At 38.1% G+C, this 27229-nt stretch overlaps 1 protein-coding gene across 2 annotated transcripts in view; it reads right to left on the bottom strand.

Moving 5' to 3' along the window:
• Window positions 1-27229, bottom strand: part of SBF2 (SET binding factor 2) — a 499008-nt gene that overhangs the window by 106093 nt on the left and 365686 nt on the right. For both annotated transcript variants that reach the window (XM_061440817.1, XM_061440818.1), the window contains exon 17: window positions 27154-27222. In XM_061440817.1, the coding sequence (XP_061296801.1) occupies window positions 27154-27222 (69 nt within the window). The remainder of the gene's footprint in view (window positions 1-27153; window positions 27223-27229) is intronic.

Raw genomic sequence — 27229 nt, 5'->3', positions numbered from 1 at the left:
AGCAAAATGTGTTTTTTACCCAGAGCTTTTCTTATAACACCGCAGGTCTTTATAACATAATAGTTAAGTCATCAAACATGCAATCGGGAAATGAATTACTTAGTAAATAGACAAAAATTCTGGCTCAATACAAACGTTTCCTTAACTTGAGAGGTACTAAAAATGCAAATGGAGGCCAGAGAACATTTCAGAAAAAGCATTCTAAGGCTTGCTTGAGGGAAGAAAAACCCCTCTTCATTACTTGTTAGCTTCTGAGAATTATGAATTAGTACCTTCATTGTTATTCTATGGAAACTTTCCTACAAGATTCATAGGTAGCAGGATGAAGCCAGTACAATTTTGATTGTAACCACAAGGAAGAAAAAAATTATTAATGGTGACACTTTATCCTGAATCACAGAAGGTACACAATTGCACAATTTTAGCAGACATTTGTATTATGTGAAGTAATTTAGCATGGGACCATTGAAAAGCACTTCCAAATATGGTATTTTATTTTTATGAAACTTCTAATACAGTTCTTGGAAATACCTTCTCTTGTACTAATCAGTATTTCTTTTAAGCCATATTCCACTGCAAAATTAATAAAAACTATAATTCATATTGGTCCCCTCACCCAAACACCTATGATAGCTCCTTACTGATCATATCTGGATGTCAAAACTTGATACTAAAAAGCTACATAATGATGATGATCGTGATAATAATAGCTAACACTCACATAGCACCTACTATGTACAAGTAATTTTGTTATCTATTTTCTGTGTAAAAATAACAGCCCCAAAGATAGTGGCTTAAAAACAACTATTTCATTATCTCTCAGTACTTTATAGATTGACTCATGTTTAGAAGAATGGGTTCTGGACTCAAAATTGTTGTTCAGTTGCTCAGTTGTGTCCAACTCTTTGTGACCCCATGGTCTGCAGCGTGCCAGGCCTCCCTGTCCTTTACCATCTCCTGGAGTTCGCTCAAACTCATGTCCAGTGAGTCGGTGATGCCATTCAACCATCTCATCCTCTGTTATCTCCTTCTCCTCCTGCCTTCAATGTTTCCCAGCATCAGCGTCTTTTCAAATGAGTCAGCTCTTTGCATCAGGTGGCCAAAATATTGGAGCTTCAGCATCAGTCCTTCCAGTGAATATTCAGGGTTGATTGACTGGTTTGATTTCCTTGCAGCCCAAGGGACTCTCGAGTCTTCTCCAACACCACAGTTCAAAGGCATCAATTCTTCGGTGCTCAGCCTTTTTTACTGTCCAGCTCTCACATCTGTACATGACAACTGGAAAAACCATAGCTTTGACTATACGGACCTTTGTAGGCAAAGTAATGTCTCTGCTTTTTAATACATTGTGTAGGTTTGTCACTGCTTTTCTTCCAAGGAGCAAGCATCTTTTAATTTCATGGCTGCAGTCACCATCTGCAGTGATTTTGGAGCCCAAGAAAATAAAAGTTTGTCACTGTTTCCATTGTTTCCCTGTCTATTTGCCATGAAGTGATGGGACCAGATGTCATGATTTTAGTTTCTGAATGTTGAGTTTTAAGCCAGCTTTTTCACTCTCCTCTTTCACCTGCATCAAAAGGCTCTTTAATTCCTCTTTGCTATCTACATAAGAGTGGTGTCATCTGCATATCTGAGGTTATTGATATTTCTCCCTGCTAACTCAGACTATCTGAGTTTAAATAATTTTGAGTAAATTACTTATTTTTTCTGTGCTTTATTTTCCTCATCTGATAAATCAACAAGTAAGTAGGGTTTTAAATCTCATAGTGTTTCAAGGTTAGGATGTTGAGAATTGAAATAAATGGCATGGTATATGGAAGATGCTTAAAGCAGTATCTGGTACCCAGGAAGTATTCAAACAATATTAGATATTACTACTGCATAAGCTCTTTTTTTCCCCCAGCTCAATAATAATATATCACAAGCTCCCCAAAGACAGAGGGCAGATCTTCTATGTTGAGGCTCCTCACTTAGCCTACCAAAGGATTCTGAACACAAAGAAAGAGCTGAATAAATACTTTGTGATTTGATTCAGTAGGTGCAATGAATTAAAATAGGTGTTCTTCATTTTTCATTAACTTTTTTCTTAGAATTTTAAACATACAGATCTGAAAAAAGGCTTTGAAGCTATTTTTTGGACACTAAAATCTCAGATTTTTTCCCCTTGGCATGGAGGAATAATGTCTTTACAACCACTGCCTACTTGTAAAGTATGTTATTAAGTTATATTAGACATCACCAGTATTTTCACTGAGTTAATGACAGATTCTCAGGGTTTTAGGACCTTTAAAGACCTCTCAGTTCAACTGTGGAACTGTTAAGACACCTGTGTCCAGGTTTCAGCTCCAGAGACTTTGGTTTCAACTTTGATAGGAGTTTTGTTTATTGTCTTTAAAAGCACTCCCGGTGATTCTAATGTGCAGCAGGGTTGACAGTCGTAGATCCAGGAAAAGGATTAGAGCTCATTTAGAGAAATAAATGCTTGGGAATCAGGGGACTTGGGCTCTTATACTAAATGCTGATTAATCAATTCAACAAAATTTTGGTGAAATGTTCTGGACCATTTAAAGATAGGGATGGGTTTCAAAGCCTTTTAAAAGATGTACTTTTAGCTTTCCTTCAAAGGAAATCTTAAATGTAATTCAATGCACACAAAAGAAACAAAAGGGAAGTGGGCAGGGGTTAGGTATTTCTGCTATATTGCCTTAGCCTTCTCACTGCTCTTCTAAGTAGAAAGCTAACGCTCCAATCCTATTAGCATTTTCATCTTATAGCTTTTGTGGCACACTTGTTCCTTATCCCAAGATTGTAGATCTCACTTTTCCTGGAGTAGAACTGAAATGAGGACAAGTGTTTGTTGCAGAGCTTTGGGTTTGCGAAATACACAAGCTCTTAAGAATCCTGGCCTAGAGAGTCCCAAGGCCTATGAGAGGCACTGCCGCCTGTGTTCAGTTCCTGCCTTTCCTCTCAGGCTCTCCCATGTGTCCTTTTGAGGTAAATTAATTAACCACTGTGCTCCAATTATTTTTGGTAATAGTAAAAGAAAACCTAACAAAATAAGTAATGTATTCAATCATGGAAACATATTCCAAACATTTCATGGAAATACCCTGAGGTGGTCAATATATAAACCAGGGCTTTTGAGACCTAGATATTGAAATATTGTAATTACTTCCTGTTGCTATACAAGCTTCAGCAATACGTGAACCGTGAACTTCCAGATGTTCAAGCTGGTTTTAGAAAAGGCAGAGGAACCAGAGATCAAATTGCCAACATCCGCTGGATCATCGAAAAAGCAAGAGAGTTCCAGAAAAACATCTATTTCTGCTTTATTGACAAGCCAAAGCCTTTGACTGTGTGGATCACAATAAACTGTGGAAAATTCTGAAAGAGATGGGAATACCAGACCACCTGACCTGCCTCTTGAGAAACCTATATGCAGGTCAGGAAGCAACAGTTAGAATTGGACATGGAACAACAGACTGGTTCCAAATAGGAAAAGGAGTACGTCAAGGCTGTATATTGTCACCCTGCTTATTTAACGTCTATGCAGAGTACATCATGAGAAACGCTGGGCTGGAAAAAGCACAAGCTAGAATCAAGACTGCCGGGAGAAATACCAATAACCTCAGATATGCAGATGACACCACCCTTATGGCAGAAAGTGAAGAGGAACTAAAAAGTCTCTTGATGAAAGTGAAAGTGGAGAGTGAAAGAGTTGGCTTAAACCTCCATATTCAGAAAACTAAGATCATGGCATCTGATCCCATCGCTTCATGGGAAATAGACAGGGAAACAGTGGATACAGTATCAGACTTTATTTTTCTGGGCTCCAAAATCACTGCAGATGGTGACTGCAGCCATGAAATTAAAAGATGCTTACTCCTTGGAAGGAAAGTTATGACCAACCTAGATAGCATATTCAAAAGCAGAGACATTACTTTGCCAACAAAAGTCCGTCTAGTCAAGGCTATGGTTTTTCCAGTAGTCACATATGGATGTGAGAGTTGGACTGTGAAGAAAGCTGAGCACCGAAGAATTGATGCTTTTGAACTGTGGTGTTGGAGAAGACTCTTGAGAGTCCCTTGGACTGCAAGATCCAACCAGTCCAGTCTGAAGGAGATCAGCCCTGGGATTTCTTTGGAAGGAATGATGCTAAAGCTGAAACTCCAGTACTTTGGCTATCTCATGTGAAGAGTTGACTCATTGGAAAAGACTCTGATGCTGGGAGGGATTGGGGGCAGGAGAAGGGGATGACAGAGGATGAGATGGCTGGATGGCATCACTGACTTGATGGACAGGAGTCTGACTGAACTCCGGGAGTTGGTGACGAACAGAGAGGCCTGGAGTGCTGCAATTCATGGGGTCGCAAAGAGTCGGACACGACTGAGCGACTGAACTGAACTGAACTATATATGATGTCAACACTCCAAAGTAGTTCATGCACTTTTAATTGCATTATTTTAAAAAGTGAAATATTCTTTAAATGATATAAAATCTATATAATGTTTTCTTCCAGTCCTCATGCTGCCCATGAATATCCTGTCTAGTTCAGCCCTATATTAATTCACAATTATGTCTTTACACTCACTTCCCATTCCCAGCTCCTCCCCACCAAGTTCATTGAGCCTGGATAGCACACTTCTCAATTTGGGGGATATAAACTTTTTTTTTAATGTAATAATTTATTTATTTTGGCTGTGCTGGGTCTTTATTGCTGCACAGGCTTTCTCTGGTTGCGCCAAGCGGGGGCTACTCTCTAGCTGTTTCTCATTGCAGTGGCTTCTCTTGCTGCGGAGCACAGGCTCTAGGGTACCTAGGTTTCAACAGTTGTGGCACATGGGCTCAGCAGGCTTCAGTAGTTGTGGCACATGGGCTTAGTTGGCCTGAGGCATGTGGGATATTGCTGGATCAGGGATTGTTCGATCCATGTCTCTCGCATTGGCAGGCAGAATCTTTACCACTGAACCACCATGGAAGCCTATATACATTTTATACTGTATTCTATACATGGTAATAACAGAGTAAGAAGAGATATAATTTTGGGAGAAGTCCATTTTCTCTAGGGGATGAAAACTTTCAAACAAATTTTTAGGTTTTGATTACGTTAAAACTTCTACTTTTAAATCTGTGTGTCAGGAATTATTTGCCTGCCTTTGAATCCTGCAACAGGAGCTAGGGTATCAGGTATACTAAGGCTCAGGCAGAACCAGACTTAGATTCTGCTGCCCTGTTGCATCTTCCAGTATGACTTTCAGCAGATGGGACACCTCCTCCCTTCAAATGTACTTGGAGGGGCCAACAGAATATATCAAATTCCATGCTACAGAGTAGAATAAGTTGAGTGTAGCTTCAGTTCAGTTCAGTCGTGTTCAACTCTTTGCGACCTCATGAATCGCAGCACGCCAGGCCTCCCTGTCCATCACCAACTCCTGGAGTTCACTCAGACTCATGTCCATCGAGTTGGTGATGCCATCCAGCCATCTCATCCTCTGTTGTCCCCTTCTCTTGCCCCCAATCCCTCCCAGCATTAGGGTCTTTTCCAATGAGTCAACTCTTCACATGAGGTGGCCAAAGTACTGGAATTTCAGCTTTAGCATCATTCCTTCCAAAGAAATCCCAGGGCTGATCTCCTTTAGAATGGACTGGTTGGCTCTCCTTGAAGTCCAAAGGACTCTCAAGAGTCTTCTCCAACACCACAGTTCAAAAGCATCAATTCTTCGGTGCTCAGCTCTTCACAGTCCAACTCTCACATCCATACATGACCACTGGAAAAACCATAGCCTTGACGAGAAGGACCTTTGTTGGCAAAGTAATGTCTCTGCTTTTGAATATGCTATCTAGGTTGGTCATAACTTTCCTTCCAAGGAGTAAGCGTCTTTTAATTTCATGGCTGCAGTCACCATCTGCAGTAATTTTGGAGCCCCCGGAAAATAAAGTCTGACACTGTTTCCGCATCTATTTCCCATGAAGTGATGGGACCAGATGCCATGATCTTAGTTTTTTGAATGTTGAGCTTTAAGCCAACTCTTTCACTCTCCTCTTTCACCTTCATCAAGAGGCTTTTTAGTTCCTCTTTACTTTTTGCCATAAGGGTGGTGTCATCTGCATTTCTGAGGTTATTGATATTTCTCCTGGCAATCCTGATTCTAGGTTGTGCTTCTTCCAGCCCAGCGTTTCGCATGTATTCTGCATATAAGTTAAATAAGCAGGGTGACAATATGCAGCCTTGACGTACTCCTTTTCCTATTTGGAACCAGTCTGTTGTCCCATGTCCAATTCTAACTCTTGCTTCCTGACCTGCACACAGGTTTCTCAAGAGGCAGGTCAGGTGGTCTGGTATTTCCATCTCTTGAAGAATTTTCCACAGTTTATTGTGATCCACACAGTCAAAGGCTTTGGCTTGTCAATAAAGCAGAAATAGATGTTTTTCTGGAACTCTCTTGCTTTTTCGATGATCCAGCGGATGTTGGCAATTTGATCTCTGGTTCCTCTGCCTTTTCTAAAACCAGCTTGAACATCTGGAAGTTCACAGTTCACGTATTGCTGAAGCCTGGCTTGGAGAATTTTGAGCATTACTTTACTAGCGTGTGAGATGAGTGCAATTGTGAGGTAGTTTGAGCATTCTTTGGCATTGCCTTTCTTTGGGATTGGAATGAAAACTGACCTTTTCCAGTCCTGTGGCCACTGCTGAGTTTTCCAAATGTGCTGGCATATTGAGTACAGCACTTTCACAGCATCATCTTTCAGGACTTGAAATAGCTCCACTGGAATTCCATAACCTCCACTAACTTTGTTCATAGTGATGCTTCCTAAGGTCCACTTGACTTCATATTTCAGGATGTCTGGCTCTAGGTAATGATCACACCATCGTGATTAACTGGGTCATGAAGCTCTTTTTCGTACAGTTTCCCTGTGTAATCTTGCCACCTCTTCTTAATATCTTCTGCTTCTGTTAGGTCCATACCATTTCTGTCCTTTATCGAGCCTATCTTTGCATGAAATGTTCCCTTGGTATCTCTAATTTTCTTGAAGAGATCTCTAGTCTTTCCCATTCTGTTGTTTTCCTCTAATTCTTTGCATCGATCGCTGAGGAAGGCTTTCTTATCTCTCCTTGCTATTCTTTGGAATTCTGCAGTCAGATGCTTATATTTTTCCTTTTCTCCTTTGGTTTTCACTTCTCTTCTTTTCATAGCTATTTGTAAGGCCTCCCCAGACAGCCATTTCGCTTTTTTGCATTTCTTTTCCATGGGGATGGTCTTGATCCCTGTCTCCTGTACAATGTCACAAACCTCTGTCATAGTTCATCAGGCACTCTGTCTATCAACTCTAGTCCCTTAAATCTATTTCTCACTTCCACTGTATAATCATAAGGGATTTGATTTAGGTCATATCTGAATGGTCTAGCAGTTTTCCCTACTTTCTTCAATTTAAGTCTGAATTTTGCAATAAGGAGTTCATGATCTGAACCACAGTCAGCTCCTGATCTTGTTTTTGCTGACTGTATAGAGCTTCTCCATCTTTGGCTGCAAAGAATACAATCAATCTGACTTCGCTGTTGACCACCTGGTGATGTCCATGTGTAGAGTCTTCTCTTCTGTTGTTGGAAGAGGGTGTTTGCTATGACCAGTGTGTTCTCTTGACAGGACTCTATTAGCTTTTGCCCTACTTCATTCCGTACACCAAGGCCAAATTTGCATGTTATTCCAGGTGCTTCTTGACTTCCTACTTTTGCATTCCAGTCCCCTATAATGAAAAGGACATCTTTTTTGGGTGTTAGTTCTAAAAGGTCTTGTAGGTCTTCATAGAACCTTTGAGCTTGTTCAGTGTTACTGGTTGGGGCATAGGCTTGGATTACTGTGGTATTGAATGGTTTGCCTTGGAAACGAACAGAGATCATTCTGTTGTTTTTGAGATTGCATCCAAGTACTGCATTTTGGACTCTTTTGTTGACCATGATGGCTACTCCATTTCTTCTCAGGGATTCCTGCCCACAGTAGTAGATATAATGGTCATCTGAGTTAAATTCACCCATTCCAGTCCATTTTAGTTCGCTGATTCCTAGAATGTCGACGTTCACTCTTGCCATCTCCTGTTTGACCACTTCCAATTTGCCTTGATTCATGGACCTAACATTCCAGGTTCCTATGCAATATTGCTCTTTACAGCATCGGACTTTGCTTCTATCACCAGTCACATCCACAACTGGGTATTGTTTTTGGCTCCATCACTTCATTCTTTCTGGAGTTATTAGATTAGCTTCAGTTTAGCTTCAGCTCACAATTACATTTCTACTTTCACAGGTTTTGTTTTTAAATAATGATTAGTTGATTTTTAAAGGCACTGAAAGACTGGTCAAATTAGCAACTTCCTTTCTTCCTTTAACTTCTATTCAAAAGCAGGAATTTTGCAAGTTCTCTTGATCTCCTATATATGACTCTCTTGTTCTGCTTCATTCTTTGGTTTTTCTTCCTTTCTCATTCCATAGAAATTTCCCTCAGGTTTCTGACTTGTATTATTTTCTCTTTCCTCCCAATAGCATTTAGTAATCATCTCTCTTTAGAAGCCTCTCAAATTTATACCTTCAGTCAAACCTTTCTTTCAGGTTAAAATTTGCATTTCTCATTGTTATCTACCAGATCCACATAGAGGTTCTCTAGTAAAGGCTACAATCTAGCATCTTGCAGTTACTTTATTTTGGATTTTATTATTAATAATTAGGAAATTTTTTTTTAATTTGCAGCAAATGGACAGATCTAAAGATTATCATACTAAGTGGAAGTGAGTCAGAAAGACAAAAACCATATAATATCACTTATATATGGAATTTAAAATAGACACAAATGAGCATATCTACAAGACAGACTCACACAGAGAACAGACTTCAGGTTGGTAAGGGGAAGGTGGGGTGGCGGAGGGGAAGAGTGAGTGAGTGGGATTAGCAGACGCAAGCTCAGACGGATGAACAAGGCCCTACTATATAGAGCTTATTGTTCAGTTGCTAAGTCGTGTCTGACTCTTTGCCACCCATGGACTGTAGCCTGCCATGCTCCTCTGTCCGTGGGATTTCCCAGGCAAGAATACTGAGTGCTGCTGCTGCTAAACTGCTTCAGTTGTGTCCAATTCTTAGTGACCCCATGGACTGCAGCCTACCAGGCTCCTCCATCCATGGGATTTCCCAGGTAAGAGTACTGGAGTGGGTTGCCATTTCCTTCTCCAGTGGATCTTCCTGACCTAAGCACTTGAACCTTTGTCTCCTGCATTAGCAAAGTATATCCTTTACCACTGAGCCACCAGGGAAGCCTGAATGTATAGTACAGGGAACTATATACAATATGCTATGATAACCTGTAATGGAAAAGAGTATGAAAAAGAATATATATATATGTGTGTATGTATATAAAACTGAGTCACTTTGCTGTATAGCAGAATTAACACAACGCTGTAAATCAACTATATGTCAATAAAATTAAAACAACCAAACCAACCTCCCCAATGCCCCCCAACCTTGATTTCTGTCTTACTTTGAAAAGTGCAAGACCCAGCAACACTGTGCCCATATTTCTACCTGACAACAAGACTGGAACTAAACAGAAGATGTTGTCTTAACATGGAACAAGCATTCTGCAGTTCTGCACATTTCCGTTTCAATCATTTACATTACCAGTCTGATTTCTTTAAACATTTGAGTTTGCAATCTTGCCAGAAAGGACAGGAAGAATAGATAGCAGGCCTGACTAAAACTTTTAGATTCCTTCCACTCCAATGTGTCAATGTTTAGTGACAGTCTACCCCTAAATCCATATATTTGCCATGATATCATTGGAGAGTTGGTCAGATATTTTGTATGTTTTCAGTTCAAGTAATCAGCACGTGACCTTTCAGTAGGGAGTGTACAGCCTGATAAGTAGAGTGGTGTGTATACTGTATGTGTGTACTGGGGGGAGAGTTGTTTTTATAGGGCCCCTGGAGGGTTATCACCAAGTTCTCTTAATCCAAGAGCAATACACAGACCACGTCTTCTATTCTTCTACAATTCCCCTCTTCCTCATATCATTTGTCTATTAATGCTTTCAAAACTCAGCACAACTTTGGCACAGAGCTTTCTATGCTAAGAAAATGCAATAAATATATCTGTAGTATTCTGAAAATAAAACCAACCAACCAACAAACCAACACTCAGCAAAAAGCCAGTAAGAATTATTGGACAGTTAGTTTGAGTGCTGATTCTTATGTTAGACAATCAATGTATCTACCTATAGGACTTCTGACTGGCTTTCACAGCATTTGTTACTCTCATTTGGCAGAACTGAGCTAAGCTTGACACAAAGAAAAGGAGGAGGAAAAAGGCATAATAAAAAATCAGCAGTAGTCATTAACACTTACTGAAGGCCTATCACGTGCTGGGCAGTAAAACACTTTATATAGCCTACTGCAGCCAGGAAATTAAAAGACGCTTACTCCTTGGAAGTAAAGTTATGACCAACCTAGATTGCATATTGAAAAGCAGAGACATTACTTTGCCAACAAATGTCCGTCTAGTCAAGGCTATGGTTTTTCCTGTGGTCATGTATGGATGTGAGAGTTGGACTGTGAAGAAAGCTGAGCGCCGAAGAATTGATGCTTTGAACTGTGGTGTTGGAGAAGACTCTTGAGAGTCCCTTGGATTGCAAGGAGATCCAACCAGTCCATTCTAAAGGAGATCAGCCCTGGGTGTTCTTTGGAAGGAACGATGCTAAAGCTGAAACTCCAGTACTTTGGCCACCTCACGCGAAGAGTTGACTCATTGGAAAACACTCTGATGCGGGGAGGGATTGGGTGCAGGAGGAAAAGGGGACAACAGAGGATGAGATGGCTGGATGGCATCACCAACTTGATGGACGTGAGTTTGAGTGAACTCCAGGAGATGGTGATGGACAGGGAGGCCTGGCGTGCTGCGATTCATGGGGTCCCAGAGAATTGGACACGACTGAGCAACTGAACTGAACTGACAGCATTTAATGCTCATAATAACCCTATAAGGTAGATATTATTATCATCCTTATTATGGTTAACAACCATAGAGAGAAGTAAAATAACCTGCCTAAGCTCACACAGGTCTTAAGTCCCAGTCAATCTGACTCCGGAGAAGGCAATGGCAACCTACTCCAGTACTGTTGCCTGGGAAATCCCATGGGCAGAGAAGCCTGGTGGGCTGCAGTCCATGAGGTCACTAAGAGTCAGACATGATTGAGCGACTTCACTTTCACTTTTCACTTTCATGCATTGGAGAAGGAAATGGCAACCCACTCTGGTGTTGGGTTGAATCCCAGGGACGGGGGAGCCCGATGGGCTGCCATCTATGGGGTCACACAGAGTTGGCCATGACTGAAGCGACTTAGCAGCAGCAGCAGCAATCTGACTCCAGGGTCCACTCACTAGATAGTGGTAAGCTTTGTGAAGGTGAAAGGAAGTTGTATTTTGGAAGATGTGTCCTATGTGATGGTTAAAGGGACAGATTCTGGAGTTAGATAAAACTAGAGTATTAAGTCTAGTTACTACTCATTTTAGAAAACAACTCTGGGATTTGTTGATCCCCTGTACTGTATTTTTGTTTTTCCTTTTCATTAATTTCCTTTTTTATTAAGGACTGATTGTGTACCAGGCACAATTTAGGAGATGGGGACAGACCAGTGAAGCAGTGAAAATTTCTGCTTTCCTGGAGCCTAGTAGAAAGACTGAGAAAATAAATAATAAAAATACGTGATGTGCACATACCCACTAAAGAACAGACAAGAGGAAGCAAGAGTGCTAGAGAGGGATAGGTAAAATTTTAAATAGGGTTATCAGGATAGGCCTCACTGAGAAGATGACATTTAAGTAAAAACAGGGAACTGAGGGACAAAACCACAGAGTTAATTTAAGACAGTGCCTCTGAGTATGATAAGCAGCAGTTGGGGAAGGGGGTTATTAGCAGAGGGATGACACACTTGCTGTGCATTTTAAAATGGTAATGTTGTCAGCTGTGTTGACAACAGAATGTAGGGGGCAAAGGTGAAAGCAGGGAAACCAAAAAGAGGTAATATCCAGGCAAGAGACTGCCATGGCTTCTCAGAGAATCTGTACGTCTATAGATTTCAGTCTCCCCACCCAATGCCAAAGGTTCTAGGTTCAGGGTATAACTAGATGCTTTCAGGTTAGTTGCAGCTTTACCCAGCAACAGTGTATCACCTTAGATTCCTGCTTCCTTTTCATTTTCACCCTTGAAGATTCTCCTTACTTTCCTGTGCTGAGTTATGCATTAAATAAGATATTTTATATTATCCTACATGTTAAGTGTTTTAATGCTGGTGGTGGGAGTGTTGGCCTGGGATGTTTCAGAACATTCAGTATGCTACATTGTCAAAGTGGAAGTCCCTAGATTTGAATACCACCTTTTCCCACTTACTAGTTGTACGGCCTTGACAAGTTATTTATCTAGACTCAGTTTCCTCAAATGTAAAATGGAGAAAATAACATCTAGACTGTGGGGAGGTTGTAAAGATTATGATCTTCTAATGTACATAAAGTACATAAAGTGCTTAGCCACAGTGCTTGGCACATAGGAAATGCTTAATACACTTTATTGCTGCTATCATCATCATCATCATCATCATCATGCCTGCAGCACTGTATACATAGTAGGTATTCAATAAACAACTGCTAAAGTGATCTACTGAAAATGAATTAAAATTGCAGTGTGCTCAGTGGAAAAGACATGCAGCTGGATTGTCTCTAAGTATATAATACAAGGGCCAAATACAGAAAAATGTTAGAACTCTTGCCACCCATTCCCTTTAGAAAAGTAAATAGGGGCTGCACTCCTCTAGCTGTAATTCCTTAAATGTCTTCAGATAAACACCCGTGCTGTATTTATTGCCACCTTCCATTTCCCCAGGAGCAGAAGTGAAGGTGGAAGTAACTAGCCCAAGGTCCAATTCTACAATCTCACGCCTTCAAAAACAGTCAGTGAAACAAAAAGAGGGAAACAAAATAGAATTTCTCCTCTGTAGCTTGCCAGGACTGAGATGCTAGCTCTTTGTTTCTTCCAGGCAGGGTTTCCTTGCAACTGACATAGTGGCAGTGGGTGAGCTGCTCACCGGGTTCCTTAGAGGAGGCATAGGGCTTCCTCTTTCTATAAGACTATCATACTCATTAGCTGTTTAAACAAGATACTATCAGATAAAGGTTTAATTGATCTCTATTTTAAAGTGAGCATAATAAAAAATTTCCCATAAAACGTATCAAGTATAAATCAATGTGTTTTTAATTATAAATCTCAGTCTCGGCTGGTCAATGCAAGTAGTTTTACAAAAGCAGGTGAATATTTGATCTCACGAAGAATGTTTAGCTTTCCACAAGGAAAATTTTATTATATAACCTGAACTAATCATGAAGGGAATCTGGAATATAACAATGGATGGGTCAGGGTGAATGCAATTCCTCTCCTGAAATCAGCTCTACAGTCTTTGTAATATTTGTGTGGCTGCACATCATCCATTATCTCATCATTCCCTACAAAAGATAGCCCAGGACATGTTAATAATATAACACATTATCATATGATCCAGTAATCCCACTCCTGGGTATATATCCAGAAAGGAAGAAAACTCTAATTCGCTCTAACGTTTATAACAGCACTATTTGTAACAGCCAATACATGGAAGCAACTAAGTGTCCATCAAGAGATGAACAGATAAAGACGTGGTACGTATATACAATGGGGTATGAGTTATAAAAAAGAAGGAAACACTGCCATTTGCAGCAACGTGGATGGACCTAGAGATTATCACATTAAATGAAGTAAGTCAAGAAGAGAAAGATAAATATTATATATTATTGTCATGTGAAATTTAAAAAACAATACAAATAAACTTACTTAGAAAATATAAACAGGCCCACAGACAAAACAAATTTACGGTTACCAAAGGGGAATGGGAGAGGGATAAATTAAAGAGTATGAGATTCACAGATACACATTACTATAAATAAAATGGATAAACAACAAGGATTTACTGTAAAGCTATATAGCACAGGGAACTATATTCAACATCTTATAATAACCTATAATGGAAAAGAATCTGAAAAAGAATATATATTTTATATATGTATAAAAACCAAATCACTTTGCTGTGTACCTGAAACACACTATTGCAAATCAATTATACTTCAATAAAAATACAACATATCACATTTGTGTGTGTGTGTTCAGTTACTCAGTCGTATCTGACTCCAAGATCCTTTGGATCCACCCTGCCAGGCTCCTCTGCCCATGGGATTTTTCAGGCAGGAATACTGGAGTGGGTTGCCATTTCCTCCTTGAGGGGATCTTCTTGACCCAGGGATTGAATTCTTGTCTCCTGCATTGTAGATGGATTCTTCACTGCTGAGTCACTGGGGAAGCCCTTACATATTACATGATACATATAATACATAGTAGTAATAAATTATTGAAATAATAAAAATCTTTTCTGAGATTTAACAAGTTAAATGGCTTTGAATATAGATTACTTTTTTGACTCTGAAAATATCTTTGTGGGTAAATTAAAAATAATTTGGGGGGCTTTGCTCTGCAGCATGTGGAATCTTAGTCCCCTGACCAGGGATCGAACTTGTGACCACTATAATGGAAGTGTGGAGTCCTAACCAATGGACTGCCAGGGAGGTCCCTTTGTGGGTAAATTTTAAAAATTTCAGAGTGAATTCTGTAAATAAATAAAAACTATCAAGTATTAGAAAACCCATGAAAGAAAAAAATTATTTCATAAGCTTTCACCTTGTTTTCTAAAATCTAGATACCTGAGTTTCAGACAAGCTCAAAGTTTAGATGACAAGAAGTCTGACCATGTGTTGTTAAGAAAGAATTTTTTAAAATAGCATAATAATATTCAAAAAATGGGAATAATAATAGTTACTATGATCCTATACATATAGAAAACATTTAGTTTAGTTCCTGGTAGGTCAGAAGTACTCAATAAAAGTAATTATGATTTTTATTATTCTTTTACTTATTCTCTTTCAATAACCAATGAGTAAAAACAAGTAATTATACACTACCATTATATAGAATCTTTTAAGAATATTTAAATAAATAGTGTCTAATCCATTCTACATACATATTTTAAATCTGCATTTGTAACTCTCCTTTTAAAGTTAGGCTATTCCCTCAAAGCACTTAAGCAAAATTTCTGGCATTTAGCTGAGGATTTTATGTAACCAAGATTCTGATCTTTTCTTAGTACACTGAATACCCTTTACAATAATTGTACTCATATCATGTTCTCCTAACCTCTTACTACAACAGATACTCATTCAAGGGATCAAATTCCAGAACAATACATATACATATGCATAAACAAAGAGAGTAAAGTCAGACCATCTTTCTGTTCCAAAGCATCTGGTTGGACCTCCACTTTGAATGGTAGTTTGTATTTCAAACTCGACTCTGTTATACAATAATAATGGAAGAAACAGCAGGTCCCTCCTCCAAGGTGGATATTTCTTAGTGAATGATTAGAGTGAACAGTTTTGACTGAATATTGGTAATAAATCTTGAGGTTGAAGGCTAATTACTGGTAACAAATTATCCTTTGTGAGTAACTTTCTCTACAACATTAATGAAAGTGTCTTGATTTGTGTAGCTTTCACATATATTAATGTCGAAGGATGCTCTAAGGCTGAATGAAGCAGAAGAAATAACAGAAAGAGGTTCTGAAAAGAAGGAAATTAGGAGAGAAGGACAATTATGCCCTGGAAAGCATGGAAAACTGATTAGAAAGCCTAAGGGAGAAGGTCCCCATGTGAGGGAGGGGACAAAACTCACACATAGCAAAACCTGAACCCAGAGGGAAAGGGAGGAAGAGAAAACAGATTCCCACAAATCATGGTGTCATTATGTAAGGGAGATTATAGAGGATTTTAAAAAATAAATAATAGGTTAGTCTCCTTAATCCTTGGTACACTCCTACTCAGTCTAACAGTTCACTTTGTTTCTTTCTAGTCTACTTTGTGCTAGTCAATTTCATGCCTATGTATCCTACTAGATAATCAGTGGATAGCAGAAAGCAAGTCTTATGCATTTTTGCAACTCACACAATTTGTAGGACAGAGGTTTACATAAAATAGACAGAGATTTTGTTGAAATAAAATTTTCTACCAAAGTGGTTAAAGTAACTTTATATTTACAAGTAACTATGCTCCTTCAAATCTTGTTTTTGCTATTAGTTTGTTTAAGCCTTTAAAAGAATTATGAGCATAGAAGTAAAAAAAATCTATTATTTATACATTATTCAAATTACTTAACATGGCACACAAAGCCCTTCACAGAATAGCCACCAACTACCTTGCCTTTGTGCCTCCACCTCTATAGCCATAATTCCCAATAAGCAATTCATGGTATCTTCTCTGCCTGTAATATTTGTCTTCCCAGCCCACCCACTTCTCACGTCATCACCACGTGTGAGACAAATGCCTATTTGTCTTTCAAGGCACAAATGTCAATAATTCATTTGTAGTGTTCCTTGCTGCACCAGGAATTAATGTAGTACTTATACCTGTTTTAGAACAGTTACACTGTAATTTATTTTACTAATCTGTCTTTTCTGTAAGTGTGTGCTCTTTAAGGGTAGAAACCATGACTATTCACCATGTATTACTAACATTTGGGACACGGTAGTAAGTATTCAATGTCTGTTAAACTCAATTGTATTAGTAGGCTGTCTTATTTCCTGAAGAATGAACAAAAGGGCCCCCAACCTCTGAACATAATATAAAAAAGTTGAACAGTCAAGAAAAAGACTCCATAAGTATTTATTAATTCTTCACTAGAAAACACAATAATAATTAATATCCACTCTCAAACTTTTGAGTAATTATTCTATAATTGCCTTGCATCATTAAACTGTGAATATTAAACTAGTATTAATAAAAAAAACGGGGCTTCCCTGGTGGCTCAGTGGTAAAAAATCTGCCTGCCAATGCAGGAGACCAAGGTTTGATCCCTGGGTCAGGAAGATCCTCTGGAGAAGGAATGGCAACCCACAATAGTATTCTTGCCTGGAAAATCCCACGGACAGAGGAGCTTGGCAGACTACAGTCCATGGGGTTGAAAAAGAGTCGGACACGACTTAAAGTGACTAAACAATAACAACAATAAAAAACAGTAATTCCAAACTGGTTATAAAATTATAGAGGCTTTTCAGGAGGACCAGGAGAAAGGAGCAGCTGTGTAAAACTGGAAAGAAGGAGTAAGAAAAGCAAGAAGAGATTGTGTTGAGAGGCAGGAGAAGGAAGGAATGCTATACTGTCCTAAAGAAAAGAAGAAGGTAGAGGAAGTAAAAGCAAGATACTATTTTTCTGGCCATTCTAAAATTCTGCTGTACTGGAAGCATCCGCTATAATAAACATATTCATATCTTTTCCAGGCCAAATTTGGATTCAGTCCAGTATTGATGCCTGTCTTCACTCTGAATTGTTTTTCTGCTGACTTATTTTTAAGATTAGTATGTGATTTTACAGCAGAAAAAAAAGGTGGAAAAAGACCCTTTATCATCTCTCTCCTTTTTTGGGCCAAAAATGTAATCCTTTGAGATCTGTTATAGGAAATGCAATGTATCCAGATTATGAAGTCTAAGAAAACAAAATTCTTTTCGTATTTTGTAGATTTTTAAGAAACTCTCTTGTCATGTACCAAAGGCAGAAAAATGAAGACTGATGAAATATCTATTTTTTATGACAAAAAGATTTTTCTTCCAGCAGCAATCTTCCATCCGTTAGAAGCTGCTGTATCTACTGTGGGAAAAGTAGAGTCCATATTAATTACTAAGAAGCAAAGTCAGTTAGTTATTCAAATAAATTCTAAAGTAAAAGAAATACAAAAGTGCATCTGGTGTGATCCTGTGTACTTAGCATGCTTTATATTAGAAATATGTGGAAGTTAGAGATTTATAAATAATGTCATGGGACAGTTATTTCTTAAATTAACCATAACAAACAAACAATCAGCATTTCCTAACTTTTGCATCCTCCAAGCCAAAGATTAATGAAATATCTTTGCTGGATATATGGATGAAAATGGCTGATGGAATGAGGAGGTAGGAGTGATGCCAGTTCAACACCTCTAAGTAAAGAGTCAAAAAAGCTCCAAGAGTATGCTGCATAACCAGGACTCACGTGGGGAATCCTATCACAGTTAAAGACACGAGGCTTTGGAGTCAAGTAGAACTGCGTTTGAGTTTCAGCTCTGCCACATACTGGCTCAGTGGTACAGATTCTCTCTAAGACATAGCTTTTTTTGTCTTAAAATGGAAATAATAATACTCACTGACTTGAATTAGGTATAGTAAACCAAATGTAGCATCTTGTGCATAGCAAAAATTCAATAAATGTTATTATTCCTATCACGTTCCTTTGGACTTCTGTTCTTTACTGTTCTCTGTTAGGTGCACAGGCTTACATAAGAGATATCAAGCTTTGATATGAAACATACTGATTATAGATTTTAGTTCACTTATTTTGGGGGGCAGGCGTTGGGGTGCAGAATTATTGCTAGAGTCTGGGGGCAGGAAGATCATTGCTCAGGAGATGAAACAGAAAATTCTGACATTTTTCATGCTTTAATGTTAACTTTCTGCTTCTCTGACTGATTAGGTAACCTGCTGCTGCTAAGTCACTTCAGTCGTGTCTGACTCTGTGCGACCCCATAGACGGCAGCCCACCAGGCCCCGCCATCCCTGGGATTCTTCAGGCAAGAACACTGGACTGGGTTGCCATTTCCTCCTTCAATGCATGAAAGTGAAAAGTGAAAGTGAAGTCGCTCAGTCATGTCCGATTCTTCACGACCCCATGGACTGCAGCCTACCAGGCTCCTCCATCCATGGGATTTTCCAGGCAAGAGTACTGGAGTGGGGTGCCATTGCCTTCTCCAGATTAGGTAACCTAGGCTTATACAAATGACATTTTTCAGATTTTCCTATCACATCATGCTGAATATACTTGCTTTGGGCTTTTATATTTTGAAATAGAAATGATATCTAGGTCTCAAATTTTATTTAGTGAGATAAGCTAGTAGATGTTCATTTAGAATGTATCAGAAAAAGTTAAAATTTAGCAATGGAAATATAAAAAAAACCCATAAAATGTAGACAGAAATGTGAAATATATTTCTTCAAATTGAGAAATTATGCTTTACATCTCATATGTTTTCCTAATGTATTTACTGAAAGATAATTAATTATATATTTCATTAGAATTAGGTATAATTTGAAATAAGGTGAAAATTACAGAAGGTGACATAAGCACTCAGGGTATGAGAATTTTTTCATTAATAATTAACAGCCCTAAAGAAATCTTCAAAAAACCATAGGTGAATTTCAAGTACATTATGCTTAGTGAAATAAGTCAGACACAAAAGAATATATATATGATTCCATTTATATAAAATATGCAGAAAAGGCAAATTTACAGAGACAGAAAGTATGTTAGTGGTTGCCAGAGAATGGAGAGTGGCTAAATGGGCATGAGATTTCTTTTGGGGGTGACGGAAATGTTCTAAAATAACATGGTGGTGATACTTACACAATGCTGTGAGTATACTAAAAGTCACTGAAATGAAATTTAAAAGGAGTGGATATTCATGGTGTTTAAATTATACCTCAATAAATCCAGTAATAAAATAAATCTTCCATGTGACTAGATTTCAGAAAAGACATTTTTATGTACTATATGAAATGAGAATTTTGAAGAAAAAATCTACCACTGAGAATGAGAGCCTGAGTAATGCTTTTAGGCTGAATGAGACCTAGCTCAATCAATAAAACATTCTCAGAGTGGCATCCACAGTGGGAAATCTTTGGAATTTGGGAAGGCAACACTTTATGATGCTTGAATTTAACGTAAATAGGGTGCTGCTTTTTTCTCCTCGGGTAAACATAAACCATGACTGGTGCCAAAGGAGAAAGTGTCATCTCTCCTGTGAGTCATTCTGAGTATCAGTAATGAACAGATGTGCCTCACAGAGGTAACGAGAGGGACTGGTCATACTTTGATAGGACTCTCTCCAGATTACATGGGTTATTAAGAATTGCAACAGCATAACTCTGAGGTGGGGCTTCCCTGGTCACTCAGATGGTAAAGAATCCACTTGCAATGCAGGAGACCCAGGTTACATCCTTGAGTCAGGAAGAGCCCTCTGGAGAAGGGAATGGCAACCCACTCCAATATTCTTGCTTAGAGAATTCCATGGACAGAGAAGCCCAGCAGGCTACAGTCCAGGGGGTCTCAAAGAGAGTGACTAACACTTTCACTTTCAAGTCTAAGCTACATAGGTCACTGAGGAGAAGGTATTAAATGGTGGTTCATAGCCTTTATTGTTGCTCACTGCTACCATGTTACATGGTTCTTCAGTTAACATGATCTTTCCCTGGTGGCTCAGACGGTAAAGCGTCTGTCTAGAATGCAGGAGACCCGAGTTTGATCCCTGGGTTGGGAAAATCCCCTGGAGAAGGAAATGGCAATCCACTCCAGTACTATTGCCTGGAAAATCCCATGGACAGAGGAGCCTGGTAGGCTACAGTCCATGAGGTCGCAGAGTCGGACACGACTGAGCGACTTCACGTCATAAGTAAACAAAGAGTAGCCCAATGTTATTTAATAACTGAAAGAGTTCCTCTGTCAGTAGTTAATTAAAAGATATAACATTAGACAGTATGTTTCTTGAGGGTAAGGACCATGTTATTCACCTGTAACTCAGCAACAAACATAAGCACAGTGTTTGGCATGCATAAAAAACATCTTCTGAACTCAGAATGAAAGCACCATATAAATAATAAATGTAAAAATTATTATTTTTCACCATAAAAGTAACCCTGATCATTTAAACCTAGCTGTTAAGGTACTACCTTCAAGAAAGGCTTCATGAGTTAAAGACACATTAAATACAAGTTTCTTAAAGTAGAAAAAGGTGTGAAAGAACTGTAGAGGAAAAAAAACCTCTATATTTATGGTGGCCGTGGTGTAACAAATTCCCAAAGATCTCATATAGATAATGTCAAAAATGGTACATCTTTTAGTCTAAGCAAAGCTCTAAAAGAGAGACATGTGTTTAATCTGGGCCAATAAAACACTCTACTTTTATGAGAAGGATAAGTATATGCATAATTATTTTTTAAATTAAAAAGAAACTATACATCCTGAAAACTAGAAACCACTGATAAAGGAAACTGAAAATGATTCAAAGAAATGGGAAGATATTCCATGCTCTTGGATCAAAAGAATTAATATTGTTAAAATGGCCATAATACCTGAAGCAATCCACAGATTTAATGAACCTCTATCAAAATACATTATGACATTTTTCACAGAACTAAAACAAAGATTTCTAAAATTTATATGGCATCATAAAAGACCCAGAATTACCAAGTAATCCTGAGGAAGAACAACAAAGCTGGAGGAATAACCCATCCACACTTCAGACCATACTACAAAGCTATAATAATCAAAACAGTGTGGTACTGGCACAAAAACAGACATATAGATCAATGCAACAGAACAGAGAGCCCAGAAATAAGCCTGTACATCTGCAGTCCATTAATCTATGATAAAAGGGGCAAGAATATACAATGGATAAAAGACAATCTCTTCAATAAATGGTGCTGGGAAATTTGGGACAGCTATGTATAAATCAATGAAATTAGAACACTCCCTTACACCATATAGAAAAATAAATAAATTCATAATGGGTTAAAGACATAAATATAAGACACAACACCCTAAAATTCCTAGAAGAGAATATAGGCAAAATATTATCTGACATAAATTGTAGCAATATTTTCTTATATCAGTCTCACAACGCAAAAGAAATAAAAGCAAAAATAAACAAATGGAACCTAATCAAACTTGAAAGCTTTTGCACAGCAAACTAAACCATCAACAAAATGAAAAGACAGTCTATGAAATGGGAGAAAATATTTGCAAATGATGTGACTGACAAGGGATTAATATTGAAAATATATAAACAGTTTATATTACTCATTATTGAAAAAACAAATTCAATTAAAAAAAATGGGCAGAAGCCCTACATAGACATTTTTCCAAAGAAGACATAAGACGGTGAAGAGACACTCGAAAAGATGTTTGGCACTGCTAATTACTAGAGAAATGGAAATCAAAGCCACAGTGAAGTACCATCTCATATTGGGTAGAATAACTATCATCGAAGTCTATAAATAATAAATGCTGGAGAGGGTGTGGAGAAAAGGGAAGAAATCCTTGTACTCTATTGGTGGGAATGTAAATTTGTGCAGCCACTATGGAAGACAGTAAGGAAGTTTCTTAAAAAACTAAAATTAGAGCTATCATATGATCCTGTAATCCCACTCCTGGGTATATACCTGAAGAAAATGAAAACTGTAATTCAAAGGATGAATGCACCCCAATGTTCACAGCAGTACTATTTACAAAAGCCAAGACATGGGAACAACTCCTATGCCCATCAACATACAATTGGCTTAAGAAGAAATGGTGTGTATATATACACCCAGTGGAATAGTATGCAGCCATAAAAGAAAGAAATACTACCATCTGTAGTAAAACAGATGGATGTAGTGAATATTATACTTCATGAAATAAGTCAGATGGAGAAAGACAAATACTATATGGTATCACATATATGTGGAATCTAATAATAATACAAATGAATCTATATATAAAACAGAAACAGAACCACAGATATAGAAAACAAACTAATGGTTACCAAAGGGGAGGAAGGAAGGATACAAATTACTATACATAAAGTAGGTAAGCAACAAGCATTTACAGTATAGCACAGGAGATTATATTAAATATCTTGTAATCCCATGGACAGAAGAGCTTGGCGGGCTACAGTCCCTGGGGTTGCCAAAGAGTTGGATACAACTTAGTGACTAAACAGAAACAACAATAACTCAATGGGTATAACCTGAAAAAAAATCACTCTGCTATACATCTGAAACTAACAGTAATTCACTAATATTGTGAATCAACTATACTTCAATTTTTAAAAAATAGCTGATATATTAAAAAAAAAACAACAACAACATAGGCACCTGATCCATCATCTCTCCCACCACCTTACTCAGAGCAGGCTTTGAGTTCCACTATTAAAAAGACATATATATGGATACATATATGCAGTCATTAAAAATAATTAGGTATATATGCTATAAATTAATTAGGTATACAGAAGGATCTCCAAGATATACTACTAAGTGAAAAAAGCAAGGTGATCACTTTAGTTAAAAAATAATTTTATCTGTATATTCTAGCAAAAATACACAACTTTTTTTTTTCCCCTAGGAGGAAACCAATTGTCAGAAGAAATGGAGTAGAGGTGGGAAAGTGAGCGTTTATTTTGCATTTTCTATCTCTCTGTACCATCTGAATTTTCTAACCATGCATATATACTACTTTAAGAAAATGTCTACCTGATTGATGAAAACTGTGGACCAGCTTGTTTATTATTTATTACATTATAAAGACTAATGTAAGTTCCTAGTGGCCCCATCAATATTTTGTTCATCTTGTTACCCAAGATATTGTCTGGTATAGTAACCTTTTTTGTTGAGATGCTCAATAAACTCCTGGTGCATTGAAAAAAAAAAGACTAATAAATGTTATTAAAAAATATTTTCAAAGCAAGTTTAAGCAAGACAAGTAGCTGAGTCCATTTTCTGAAGCAATGCTGAGCAAGACTCAGGAATTTACACCCTTTGAACAGTATGAGGATGGCTCATGTGCAATCAGAGGCCAGGATAATGCAATTGACATCTACAGAATTTTCCTGAATTAACAAATCCACTATGCATCAGCAATAATTTCCTGTAAGACAGAAACTCAGGAAGTATCTAAGAATCAATATGATCTACTCCTTAACCCTGTCTGCTGGGTATCAGTGCAGAGCCTCTCTCCTCCGGATCCACCTGCCTTTCCTCGCTTTTTGGTAATGCAGCTGGACCTGTCACAGTTTTTCTTTGCCAGCTGGGACACTACAGTATGAACTGGTCTCTTTTCCTGGTTCTGGTGTGCTCTTCCTTCTCGTTCCTGCTAGTTGTGTGTGGGACACCCAGACGCGCTCCCCACTTCGCAAGTTTCAGTGGTGCCCCAGAGACGGCGGCTTCCTAGCAAGCCTTGTGAGAACTCCAGCGGGCATTTCCTGCTTGCCAGTCCAAGTCTGCAGCCCCTCAGTGAACTTCGCTTCAGTGCCGGTCATAGCAATGCCTCTCCAACAAGGTCTGAATCTCAGTCTTGCTGGAGAGTGGCCCTCTCCAAATTTGCTCCTTTTGTGGGTATTCTGCCTGAACCTTCGACAAGCTGCTCCCTTTATCTGCTATTTCTGTATTCTTTAAAATCTTCTGTACTTCTTAGTAGTTAATCCCCTATTAACTTAACAATTCCTTACATTAAATTTTTCCTGCTCATATTACTGTTATGGTTTCTGGCTCCTGACTGGACCTTGAGTAATTCATGCCCAAATTAAACCAAAACAAACCAAGTAAAATCAAGCCAAGCCAACAGTAAAGAATTAAATCTATAAACTCATCATAAAATGTAAGTCTGTATTATTAAGTTTGATAACACAGAGAAAAGCATGGCATGCATCCCTGCTTATTAAATAACTGCATGCATTAAACACATGCATGGAACAAACAAAAAACACAGTGTAATGCTTTTGCACTGTGTAAACTAAGCTAAGCTGGAACTATATTTCCCAGAACTCTCTTTGCCGCATGAGTCCAGGTTAAGGTTAATGACAGAGAAATGTGTCTAAGATTTGGAAGGCAAAAATGAAGCAGTGGCCGCTACACTCTGAAGGTCAGTACAGCCACGTGCTGCTGTATTTCATACACTTTTATAACTAATCTGCTGGATCATCTTAATGTGTGGGAAGAACCAGGCTCACATTTCTTCCAGTTCCTATTGGATCTCTTCCATTAGCTACTCCTACTCAGAGCTAGGCACATGTGTAGCTCAATGGCCAACAACGTGGCTTCTTTTTCAGGTCACCTCCTTCCCTGAAGTTGGAGGACATGAGAGACATACACAGATTCTACTTTGCCCTTGTTCTTCCCTCTGTCATGCCCAGCTTTTCTTCCTGACTGCTGCCCTGATGACCTACAGTGACATCAGGCCAACAGGTAGACCCTAATTTGAAGCTTTCCATAAACTTCTTCTCCAGCTTCTATAACAATATAAAAGCTGGTCCCTACAATAGGGTCCTTACTTCCTATCACTCATGGTGCTTTCGCTTGATGACCAAACCCTCACTAATACACTGTAAAACAGGTTAATAATCCAGCTTAAACAAAGTCTTCAGTAGTTTGGATTTCTTGAGCAATTGAGTTTCTACTGTCGGTTCTTATTTTCCCTACATTTCTTCTTGTTTTTTAAATGTAGATATATTATATAGAAATAAATATCTTAGATGTTAAAGTAGGAAAATTTTAAAATGCTATTTTCTTTAACAAATGCCCATGTGAGGGCCCATATGAAGGCTAGTTAGAAGAAAGTTTTCTGGTTACTCTGGGATATGGAGACAAATTTCCTTGATGGTTTAAGACACAGGAGGGCCTGACCTATTTTTGTAACATTGTTCTTCATGTTAGGAGAGGAATAAGACGAAGAACCACTAAGCAGTTAAGAAAAACTGGAGTGGGCCTGGAGATTGGTTAAGGGAAAACCGAAAGATAATGCCCAAGCTCCAGCTGGTTGTCTTTAGTTTCTAAAGCCAAATTCATTTGATTAAAATTTTTGAGATTTGTCCTTATTTCCTGAGGATGCTCAGTATGACCTGCCAGATCTCAGAAGTGTGAGTCTCATAAATTTCATTTTCTGTTTTTGAAGAGGATGGGAAGGTAAGGAGGAAGAAAAAGGAATACGCAGTGACTTAGCAGCAGAGAAAGGGCTCCTGATTATGGAGAATGTTTGGGTTAAGACTTTTAACTCAGAGACTGTGGACAAACTGTTTGAAGTAAAGTTTTTTAAAAATTGGTCTTATCAAGAAATATTTATTGAACACATGCTAAGTGCAGGAAGAGGACTAGACCTCATCAGTCAGAAATGGTGGATGAAACAAAAAGGATAGGCAGAACAAAAAGCATCTAAGGGCATGGATCATTTTTATGAATCAGCTAAAGCACTTAGATATATCTGATGCCTAGTTAGTTCTCCACTAAATTAGATCTGGGAATATCTGATAATCTCTCTTGACTTAGAGTCCATGAAACAGGGAGTAGCTAAGCTAGAAGTCCTTCCATAACGCCTATCTGAAGTCCTGAGCTTCCTGAGGCTAACTGCACATAGCTGGGCCTGAGGCAGCCTGGTTGCCACAGGTTTCTTGTTTCCTATTGTGTATTTCAGACAGACGTAATCAACGTGCTCTTCAGAGCTTGGCTCCGTAACTCCCTACAAGTCTTTACAGGAAAAGAGAGAATAAGAATTTGCTGGATTGTTTGCCATAAGAATCAATCTCTTTGAAAGGCATGGACAGGAGAACTACAGTATGTGATAGAATTAAGAAAAGCACTGAGCACTCCAGAAAATTTTAAGAAGGTTCACAGAAGTTGCCAGTGATGTTAATCTCTAATTTCTGCCTGACATTTATTCATCTAGTGTGTTCATTCATTCAGTAGAAACTTATTAACATTGGGATATAGCAATGAATAAGACAGATAATATATAATATTAATTAATATTAAATTTATTAAATATAATAAATTTATTATAATTAATGATTAATATTAATTAATATATAATATAAGTATATAAGTATAATTATAATATATATAATAATATCCCACCAAATTTGTTTTCTTTGGTGGCAGAGAGCAGTCAAATATAAACTAAACAATACATAATTTCAGGTTATTAAGTTGCTCTAAAGAACAATGAAATGGGGATAGAGTGGTGGGGTTATATCTTAGGAGATAATTTAACATGTATTTCATTTTTTGCACATAGTATGCAACAAATGTTATAATAGATATAGCCACAGATGTGTCTTAGATATTGTCAGGAGATGGGACTGATGTAGTTCCATGATAAATCAAGCTGAATACATTTATATAAATCAAAATGACTTACATATAGACCACTAAAACTTACCCTATAGAAAGCACTAGTCAGAGGGAGTAATGCTGCAGCAATGTTATATTCTTCTAAACTGGAACAATCCTTAAAG

Source organism: Bos javanicus, chromosome 15 (assembly GCF_032452875.1).
Source record: "Bos javanicus breed banteng chromosome 15, ARS-OSU_banteng_1.0, whole genome shotgun sequence".
NCBI lineage: Eukaryota > Metazoa > Chordata > Mammalia > Artiodactyla > Bovidae > Bos > Bos javanicus.
The sequence above is the reverse complement of the archived record's forward strand: the minus strand, read 5'-3'. Positions and strand labels throughout refer to the sequence as shown.